Source organism: Marmota marmota, unplaced genomic scaffold (genome assembly GCF_001458135.2).
Source record: "Marmota marmota marmota unplaced genomic scaffold, marMar, whole genome shotgun sequence".
NCBI classification, from domain to species: domain Eukaryota; kingdom Metazoa; phylum Chordata; class Mammalia; order Rodentia; family Sciuridae; genus Marmota; species Marmota marmota.
In genome coordinates, this window is record NW_025999968.1 from 63036341 (window position 1) to 63046760 (window position 10420).

The window sequence follows — 10420 nt, forward strand, 5'->3', positions numbered from 1 at the left end:
GAAGAGGGAGTGGCCATGCTGAGGGTCCCGCAGCCTCAGTGCCTTGGGGCCCAGGGCCAGCCAGGGCCAAGGCCGCCTGGCCACCCACGGGGGGCGCTGAGCTGGGCTGCAGCACTGGCAGAGGTCGGGCCCAGGCCTCTATTCTCGGCCTTGCCCACAGTCGAGCACTCGGCAAAGACACGGGGAGGAACCAGGCCGCCAGCTGCATGCTCTCAGCACCGTGAGTGGACAGCAGCCCTCAGCAGACCTCTGAGGAACACCGCAGGGGACAACCTGTGAGGAACAGACCCAGAGCAGAGACCGCACCGGGCGCCCCGGCCAGTGCCACGTCTGTAAGTGCAGGCCAGACACAAACCCGAGGTTCTGGGGGAGGTCCATGCCCAGCAGTCCTCGCACCCCATCAGAAGGCCAAAACCAGAGGAAGTGGCCCGACGTGTACATCAACGACGTGCGCGTCCGACTTCGTGAGCCGTGTCGGGATATGGTGAGCGGGACGGGATCTGAGGAGTGTCCTGCGGCTTTCCTGCGGGCCAGGTGGTGTCTAGCGTGGGGCCAAGGGTGAGTCTGAGATGCTCAAGGACTCAGAAGACTCACCCAGCATTCGTGCAGACGCTCTGGCAGTACGGAAAGACTTCCACAGGAGGAGGCGGGACGCAGATCCCGGGGTGGAGAGGACGGCCGGCCACACCCAAAAGGAGCAGTCCTGGAGGAGCTCTGAAAGGGTGCTCGCAGAGTGAAGCGTCTCCATCCAGCAAACAGCCCGGGAAGCTGGTGGGACGATAGGGCAGGCGAACAGCCAAAGAAAACCCAGGAGAGTGCCATCTCCAGGAAACCCTCAAAGCTGTTCAGGAAGGAGCGGTCCAGAACCAGCAGAACCAAGGTGTGGCCCAGCAGCTGGCGACAGCGGTCGGAGACCGCATCCCAGGCTCCTCAGGAGCTGTCGAGAGCTGTCACCCAGACCCCCCCAGGGTCCCAGTCACTTCCTCGACAACAGATGGAAACTCAGAGTTGGCTCTGCGCCCTTAAGATGCAAAGGCCAAAGCTTTGCCCCTGGAAAGGAGAGGAAGCAGCACGTCCCTCGGTTTACTTAGAACACACACAGGAAATGGTGGCAGGGCCCAGCCACTGCGAGGAGGTCACCCCACCAAGCTCTCGGTCCCAGAAATCGGGAAAAGAGTGAACAAGTTGAGAGAAGATACGGGAAGAAAACAGGAATGGGAAAGCAGGAGGGCAGGGTGGATGTATAGGAAACAGGGAGAAGGATCCAGATCCACCAGTCACACCAGAGGCACTGACGGGAAAGGGCCAAAGAGGCTCCGGCCGCGGGGTGGTCGGCGTGACTCACGGCGAGAGCAGAGGGAACGGCTGCTCGCCTCCGGGTCGGGGAGCAGGGTTTCTCTTTCTTTCTTTCTGATTTTTTTCATTTGTAGCGACACCTGCCTTTATTTTGTTTATTTCTCTGTGGTGCTGAGGATGGAGCCCAGGGCCCCACACGCGGCAGCAAGCGCTCTGCCCTGAGCCCCGGCCCGCCCCTGGGGGAGCAGGGTGCAGCAGCACTGTGTGTCCGGCCCTGGGCCTCACAGACTTCAGACTCTCAGGACAGTCAGTGGCCGAGCGGGTTTCAGGGCAGACCTTGGGCAGGTGTCGGCAGGTGAACTGTCCCCAGCACACGCAGACGGTCCCGCCAGCTGTCTAGGGACACGCCAGCCCCTCCAGGGACTCCGCCAGCTGTAGGAAGGCGGCTGGCCTGACCGTGATCCCAAAGCTGGACAAAGCACGAGCTGAAAGCCAGCCAGGGGACGGCTTCCCCGCACGTCGAGGTCAAGGCTCGACTCCGGTGGACACTGCAGACCAAACCCTCAGGGGCCTGGGCAGCCGAGCACCTTTTCACCTGCTGACTGCTCTTCGGCGGCCTCCTCGGTGACGGTTTGGACCTCCCGCACTGTCATCGGGCTCCTTGACCTCACCACCCGTCCGAGACCACTTGCCCATTTTCTGGATACAAGTCCTTGATCACATAAACGGCTGCAAAACGGCTTTCCAGCCAGATGTGTCTCCAGCCCTCTTGACAGTGCTCACCCAGCCCGGGGTGTGACTCCAGTCACGTCCAGAGTCGCCAGAGTTCTCCCTGAGGGTCACGTCCGCCTGCGCTGCGGGTGCCGTAGACTGAGGGGCTCCGAGTTGCCGCTTCGAACAGGACTGTATTCCAGCAGAGCGGGTGGGTGAAAGTCCCCTCTCTCTTGCCCTGCAGTCCAGAGGTCTCTGTGCCTGTGGCCCCAGGTGGACACCTGGTCCCAGGCTCCTCCTCACGGTCCTCCCCACCGGGCTTGTCTGTCTCCTTGGACCCTCAGCTGAGGTGTGCAGCCCCCTCTGGATGGCAGTGTGTCCACCCTGTGAGTCCAGCTTCTCTGGGCTCCCCAGATCCTTTGCCTTCCGCTCCCAGGATCTGCACGAGGCGGCTGATCTTGGTGGGATCGCCGACTCTGTGGGTCTCTGACGAGGACTGCGTGGTGACCCGGAGTCTCCCAGTTGATCCAGGCCACCGTCACGCACCTGGCTTGCAGGGGATGCTGCACACCCTCGGTCAGATTTGAGTCCAGGTGGCTCACTTCCTGGGCTGTGCTGAGGGCCACACAGCCGCTCAGATTTCCAGTTGCTCGTTGCCCATCCACCGCTGACCAGCTGCCATGAAGTGGTGTGCACAGGTGGCCCTGGGGCCCTGCCCTCCTCCTTTCCTGCTGTCCTGCTGTCCTGGATAGACCCAAAGCCTGCGTGGGGACATGCACTTGGACAGCCTGGTCTCGCGAGTGGCCTTGGGAGGAGCCAGCCTGGACCGCTGCGCGCTGTGTCAGCTTGGCCTCCTGCAGGGGTCCTGCTCAGGCTTGGGGATCTTCTTCCGTTCCTGGTTTGCCAGGGCGAGAAGCCGTGAACGGGAGCTGTGTGCGCTTCCCAGCTCTGAGGCTGTCGTGTGCTCACTTCTCAGTTTTTTTTACCCAAGCTCCTGGCAGCTGGCAGCAGCACCCTGCTCTGTGCTCGCTGGATCCTACCTGCTGGCCTCTCGGGTGTCTCTGCCCCGAGGTGCTCTGTCCCTGGGGACGCTGGACTGTGGGCGAAGTGGGTGAGACACACGTCCCCCCAGGTTTTCTGGAAGTGTTGGGTAGCTGATGTGAGCACTTCCCTGAGTGATGGTAGAATTCTCCAGTGAAGCCATTGGGCCTGGGGTTTGCTTGTGAGAAAATTTAGCTGTAAATTCAGTTTCTAAAATACAGGACTGTTTTTTGCTCACCTTTTTCTTCAGTTTGGTGACCCACAACTTCCTGAAAGTGGCCATTCCATCTGACTGGCACCTTCTTGGAGGGCAGTGCCTTGCTGTTGCTTGGAAGATGTGTGTGGCCCTCAGTGTGGTCAGTGTCTCCTGTTCCCAGGTCACTGTTGTGACCCCTCTCCCTGCCTGTCTGGCTGAAGGGTCACCAAGTCCTCTGTCACCTGAAGAACCAGCCCTGGTTTTGCTGGTTCGCTGCTGCCTTCCGCCGGCCCTCGGGCAACGGCTCCTGCTGGCTGTCCAGGACGCCTGGGGGTGGTACTGGTCAGGGCTCTCTAGAGGGACAGAATCAACAGGAAGGATGACTACAGAGGGGGACTTATCAGGCTGGCTCACGTGACCAGAAGCTGGACAGTCCTGCGTGACCGTCTGCAGGCTGGAGAGCGGGGAGAACGAGTAGCTGCGCAGTCCGAGAGGCTGAAGGCCCAGAACAGGGGACCTCCGGTGCTGCAGTCTGAGACCCAAGCCTCCTGGAGAATCTCGGCAGAGGCCCCTTTGGAAGAGTGAAGAAGGGAGAGTCCGGTTCCTAGAGGACCGCGGCAGCACAGCAGGAATCGAGGACCGGTCAAGAAGAATGGGCTGCGTCTGCTGGGCTGCCTGGTCTTCCACGCTCCACCCCATCCAGGCCACCCTCCTATTGGGCGGTGCTGCCCACACTAGGGAGGGCCTCCACTTCAGTTGGCTGTCCCACGTGCCAGTCACTCCTGGACACGCCCTCACTGGCACACCCAGAACCTCTGGATCCGCCTCTCAATCCAATCAGGTTGACCGTTCAGATTGACCTACTCTGCCCTTGCGCACCCTCTCCTGGGCTCTGAGTGCTGGGCGGGCTCCCAGAGCTCTCTTGGCTCTAACTACCCATCCTCACCTCTCCTCTGTCCAGGACTGGGGTTCCGCAGCTCTGCAGTTAGGTGCAGGACCGAGGATCCCGTTCCCCCGAGGCAGTCTCCTTTCTCTCTGCAGGAGCCTGTGTTCTGAGACGGCTGTGTGTGTGTCCTGGCCTCCTGAACTCTCTCTTAACTGCTAAAGCACCTGGTCTCTTTGTGATGTCCCTTTATTTTAAGCTGTTTCCTACTAAAAGCAAGTCCTGTCGGCATGTGGGTTAGGACCTTGCCCCATGCCACCAGTGGCCATCCTGCCTCCTCTCTGAGGTCCGTGGACCGTAGGCCTTGTTGTGGTCACTGAGGTTGCTGGGTTTCGTCAGGCCAGATTCTGGGACCCCAAAGACCTCCAGGAGCCGAGTCCGATGAAGCACACCAGAGTCTTTATTGCAGGCTCGAGCCTGGAGTCACAACCGTTCCCGATGCAGTGGTCCCGGGGAGTGAGTGCCGGCCCTTAGTCAGTGAGGATTTATAGGTTTTGGGGGGATACTCTACGTGTCACCACATCACACAGCAAATCATTGCACACTGCGGGAAAGTCAAACACAACTCTTAACATGGATCAGTGGCGGGAACAAGTTGGGTGGGTGATTGGTTAGTTCACATGGTGGATACCTTTGAACTGATTGGTCTAGGCCGGAGGGGTTGCAAGAGTGTGTGCTAAACTGCAGGGTGGCCTGATCACGTTGCCAATCTCAAACCCCTGGGGGCCCTGGCATTTCAGGTGTCTCCCGTGTCACCTGGTGGGTGGTTGCTGTGGCCTGGGGCATTCTTTTGGTCTTTCCAGGAACTTGCCTTTGCTGAGTCAAGGACCTCTGGTGTGGACAAATGACTCGGCAGGTAGCTGCGTGCCTAGGAACGGGTTTTCCAAGGACAGGGCCACCCCCCTCCTGGGACAGGCCCTGCTCTGAGGTACAGGCTGGTTTTCAAAACGGAGTCCCCCGAGTTCCGAGTTCCGCGGTTTGGCTCTCTCCTGCCCCTCACCCACTCTCAGCTGTCTCTCCCCGTCTCTGAGGAGACTGATGCGTGCGCTCCATTTGGTTCCCTCTGACGCTCAGCTCTTTGTTCTGTGGGTTTGCAGGTCTGTGGGGTGCCTCGCTCACCGCGCTCCACCTGAGGCCGCACGGCCTCCTGCACGGTGACCCACACAGGCTCCTTCTCCGGCCTGCTGTGTGGTCCTGCACCATCTTCTGTGTGTTAAAATCCCGCTCCAGGGCTGGGCCGAGGCTCCGGGGTCCAGCACTGCCCAGCACCATGGGGCCAGGGGCCCCTCCTCAGCCCCACTTAGAGATACATAAGTAAAGGCACGTGTCCAGCTACTCCTGAGAAGTGGATATCTGTTTAAAACCCCACATACCGTTTTTGTTTGGGCGGTCAGTTTTTAAGGGCATTCAGTGACATGGGGACGCTCTCCTAGGCCTGTCCTGTAGCTGCCGTTCCCAGAGCCCGCCTCCTGCACCTGGAGCTGGTCTCCCTGGCTGCCCTTTCCTCTGGCCGGACACACACTCTTCGGCCTTCCTGTGGTGGGTTCTTCTGAGGGTGGGTGGCCCCGCTGTGTCTGGAGGGTCTCACTTCTGACATGTGCTTGGCTGCGACTTTGGATGCCACCTTTCAATCTTCTTTCGGGCCCTCAGAAGATGCTGCTCCTATCGTCCTGTTTGTGTTGCTTCCTGTCAGGAGTCTGCGCTCACCTGCTGCCGGCACACTGTGATGCAGCTCCGCGGGGGGCTGAGGCAGGAGGATGGCAGGTCCAGCCTGGGCAACTCAGCAGGACGCTGTCTCAGAATACAGACTACAGGGCTGGGGAGGCAGCTCACCGCGAGCACCTGGGTTCAGTGCCCGCTACTGCAGAGAGAGAGGACGGAGGGGAGGAGCCGGCGGTCTCCTGGCCGTGTCCACCTGTGCTGTGCGGAGTGGTTTTCTGCGATGCTCTTTCTCATCTGTTTTATCTTGTGCTGCTGGGGATAGAGCCCAGGGCTGTCCTGCCACCGAGCCACGTCCCCAGCCCTGTTTTCTTATTTTGAGGCAGGGCTTGCAAGTGGGAAGCCACTCTCTGAGAGCCGTGACTCCTCTTCCACTGGGTGTCATGCCTGGGGACCCGTGTGGCCTGGCGCCTGGCCTCTGGGCAGCAGGGGCACACGGGGTGGGCTCCCCGAGGAGTACTCAGCCAGCTCTCTTGGCAGCACCTGAGTTAACCACGAGTGGCTCCTACCCCTGCCCGCAGGCTGCAAGGTTTCCAGCCCTGTTGGCCCACGTGGGCTGAGGCTCCGTGGCAGGCAGCTGTGGCTCAGGCGACTGGTGGCCCGTGCCCTGTCACCGACCAGTGTGCCCCCAGGGTCTGCTGCAGGTTCTTGGCTCGCTGCTTGCCTGGGCCCAGAGCGCGGTGGCAGCGGAGGTGTGGTGTGCCCCTGTGACCGATGCCTGGTCCACACACGTCCCTCTGCAGATGGCACTCTGCCGGCGCTGCCCCTCCTGTCCCCGGACGTGCTCACAGGCTCACGTCGCCCTCTGTGACTGCTTCGTTCCAGGAATTAGCAACGCAGAGGCGCGGCAGCCGGGCAAGGCGCCCAACTTCAGCGTCAACTGGACGGTCGGTGACAGCGCCCTGGAGGTCATCAACGCCACCACGGGGAAGGACGAGCTGGGCCGCCCCTCGCGCCTGTGTAAGCACGCGTTGTACTCTCGCTGGATGCGTGTGCACGGCAAGGTACTGAGGTGCCCTCCCCGCACTGCGCGCTCGCCCCGGCCTGTCTGGGTCCCCCGTCCTCGTGCTCACCCCACGCGCTTCCCGGGAGGACCGTCTGGAACCCTCTCTGTTCCTTCCCGTCATGTTTAGCTTGGAAGAGGGTCCTCAGCTCCCAGAGCTCAAAGCTGCTTCAGAGGCAGACCCCTCCTTCACTGCCACCAAACCCAGGCCTTGCCCCTGGGCTGCCGAGGGAGGGCGTCGCTGGCTCGTCACCACTGTGACAAAACACCTGAGACAAGTCAGCTTGAAGAAAAAGTTCATTTCACCCCAAGGTCTCAGGGTCTGCTTCGGCCCGTGACAAGGCACATCATGGAGGGGAGCACAGGGCGGAACCGAGGTGCTCACCTCAGGGCAGCTGGGAGCAGGGACAGAGCAGAAGTGCCAGGTGCCACCGTCCCCTCACACACCGAGTGCACACCCAGTGACCTCACCCCTCCCGTAGTCCCCGCCTGTCCAGGCCGCTCCACCTCCCCCTGCGGCTGGGCTTTGGGAGACATCCCAGACCCAAACCGTCCTGTCCTGCCTCAGGCTCCACCCCCAGGGTCCCCAGGTCTTGACTGTCCCAGCTTTGCCACGGAGCCCAGGACTGAAGCTTCTTAGTGGTGAGCCTGCGGCGTCGAGCAGAAAGCCACCTGTCCTCGTGCAGAGGTGGGCCAGGCGCCGGCAGACATGCCTGTCCAGGGGGAGGAGGGCGGGCGGCACAGGGAGGCATCAGGCCAGGCAGGACCGACCCTGGCAGGCCCACCCCGCGTCCTGTAGACGGGCCTGTGGTGACAGGCGAGCTCCCGGGGCACAGGAGGCCTGCCCCAGCCTCGGGCAGCTCTGCTCTCTGCCTGCAGCTGTGCTTGGCAGACGCTGCCCACCCCTGGCCTCTCTGACGTCCAGGCCCCCCCTGCAGCCTCGGCTCAGCCTGACACGCCCTCGGGGCCTGCTGCGCAGACCTCCGCCACACGCCGCCTGGCCGCCCGGCTGGCCTCCCACCTCTCATGCGGCCCCTCCGTGCCCGCAGAACCAGCGTCACCAGGGGGCCCCAGGGTCTGGCAGGCGAGAGCCTTCACTGGGCCTTCTTGGACTCTGGCTGCAGTGACCCGAGGCAGTGTCCCTGAACTCAGGGACATTAATCACAGAAAAATGGCTGAGTGGCCTTGTGTGAGCGGGCACTCGGGGCTGTCCCCTGGTCCTGGGGTCCCTGGGGTCCCTGGCACTGGTGAGGTACTTGGCTTCTTTTTAATGGCTGTAGTCTCTCTAGCCAAGGTACTGTCCCTGCCACCTCGAGACCTGCTCCTTTTGTGGCAAAGCTGCAAGTTTTAAGACTCTCTCTGCTCCGCTTTCCTACTGTGAATCTGACCACAAGTGTCCAGCAGCCCCATCCCACGGCCTGACGGCTGTGCTGCCTCGGATCCCTCCGCCACATACTCCGGGTCCCCACTCGGAGCCTCAGGGCATGACTCTAGCACGGTGGCCCTGGGTCCAGGCCCGCAGGGTCCCTCACCAGCAGCACAGCCTGGCTCTCCAGGTCCCCCGGTGCGCTGCCTCCGGCCCCCAGCTGCCGTCAGGCTCTGCCCACAATGTCCGGGCACCTCAGCCCCGTCTCGCAGCTCTCCTAGGTCCCTCCCGCTGGCCGTCCCAAGGCAGCACACCTCGGGCAGAGCGTGGCAGGGAGCCTGTTCACCTCATGGTGACCATGACGGGAGGGGCCGCAGGGAGGGCAGCGAGGAGCAGGTCGCGCCACCCCCTCTAGACAGCCCCGGGACCCAGCTTCCTCCCTCGAGCCCACCGCCCACAGCACCGGAGGCTGGGGACCCAGGCCTCACCACGTGGCCTTTGGGGCCATCTCAGATCCAAGCCGTCCCGCCAGGAACTCATGTTGGTGGTCAGTGCTGACGACAGGGATGGAGGGCCAGCCTCCACCCTCTGTCCTCTCGGCTGCGCTGCCTGGACTCTGCTGAGCCCTCCGCCCAGAGCCCCACAGCTCTCCTCTGGGCCACAGGGCCCCGTTCCCAGGATCCGCCCTGATGTGTGGCCAGTGACCCTGAGGTTTTGTTTCCGTCAAGCACGGAACACTGAGACGGGGGCTCAGATAGAAATTGCCCCTTGGCACCCAGGACGGGCCTGTGCGCTACAGCTCAGCCACCAGGGACCCCTGGCCCTGCAGGGCTTTGAGGTGTCCCTGTGGTCACCGACACCCAGCACAGGAAACAGCTGGTCTGCCAGAAGCCTGGCCCCAGGACCCGGGGTTTGTAGTGGGCTCCTTGGTGGGGACGCTGCGGAGCCCTGGCCTGTTTGCTGCAGGAACTGTCCCCCTGGCTCCAGGGCTGTCCCCCCGGCCAGGGTGGTCCTGGTGCCTGGTGGTCAGAGCTCTGCGCGGGGTGGCGTGTCGGTCCCGCAGGGCGCCTCTCACGCTCCCTTCTCCTCCGCAGGTGCCCCCCCACTTGCTGCGGACCAAGATCATCAAGCCCACCACCTACCACGAGTCCAAGCTGGCGGCTAAGGAGTACCAGGCCGCCAAGGCCCGTCTCTTCACCGCCTTCATCAAGGCTGGGCTGGGCGCCTGGGTGGAGAAGCCCACAGAGCAGGACCAGTTCTCCCTCACGCCCTGACCCGTGGCCCAGCTCAGGGTGCAGGGCTGTCGGCCCCACACCATCCCGAACCTCACGTCTGGACTCGGGCAGGCACACAGCCTGGTGAGGCACGGGCCAGGGACCACTGGCGTCACGCACCCGACCAGGGCAGGTGTGGGGCTGTGGGGTGCCGGGCATCTCACGTCTGCACTGGGACAGGTGCCACTCATGTCCCCTCCTGAGTCATCCAGTGACTGCTTCCAATTCCAGTTTACGTTAGAGATCGAGTTCTACTGAGTAGGGCTTCCTGAGTGTAGGAACGTAGACACGGCTGCGTGTGAGATCCTTGAATAAATAATTTATTCAGAGCTAGGAATGTGGTTTATAAAACAAGAAGTAAATATGTCAGGTCACTTTGATGCCACATTATTTTAATTGCAAAACGTGGGGGTGGAGGGGGAGGGTGGGGCCTGGAGTGGATCCCCGAGGGGCGCGCAGGCCTCCCTGGTGGGGCCTCGGTGCCCAGTCCTGCAGGATGTAACCCCGGCCTGCTCCTCCGCTGCCTCTGGAAGCTTCCGTACTCCTGGGTGGGATCGTGGGAGCCTGCCTCAGTTCACTCTGGATCATCAAGATGAAGCATGTCCAGCGTCCTTTGCTGGCTGATCATGTGGGTCTTGGAGCCTTTGTGGACGGAGGGGACCTTGGGCGGCTGTGTGAGAGGAGCCTGGGCCCCACGCTCCCGGCCAGGCCCTCGCAGGGAGGGAGCCGCGTGCCCAGGTGGACTTGGCCCTCGGCACTTCAGTCCCCACTCCGGCCTCATCAGAGACACTCCTGCAGCTGAGCTGGCAGCCCTGGGGCTGGTGGGCACCAGAGGCTGAGGTCGGGCAGCGCAAGGGCGAGCGCTGCCGGT

At 62.4% G+C, this 10420-nt stretch overlaps 1 protein-coding gene across 8 annotated transcripts in view; it reads left to right on the plus strand.

Annotated features, from left to right (window-relative positions):
* Positions 1–9923, plus strand: part of Adarb1 (adenosine deaminase RNA specific B1) — a 73586-nt gene extending 63663 nt beyond the window's left edge. For 6 of the 8 annotated variants that reach the window (XM_048803784.1, XM_015478858.2, XM_048803785.1 and 3 more), the window contains exons 10-11: positions 6732–6910; positions 9370–9923. In XM_048803784.1, the coding sequence (XP_048659741.1) occupies positions 6732–6910; positions 9370–9549 (359 nt within the window). In that variant the 3' untranslated portion in view covers positions 9550–9923. Of the gene's footprint in view, positions 1–6731; positions 6911–9369 lie in introns of those variants that run through there. The other 2 variants (XM_015478857.2, XM_048803787.1) reach the window with 2 other exon arrangements.
* Positions 9924–10420: the final 497 nt, after the last annotated feature.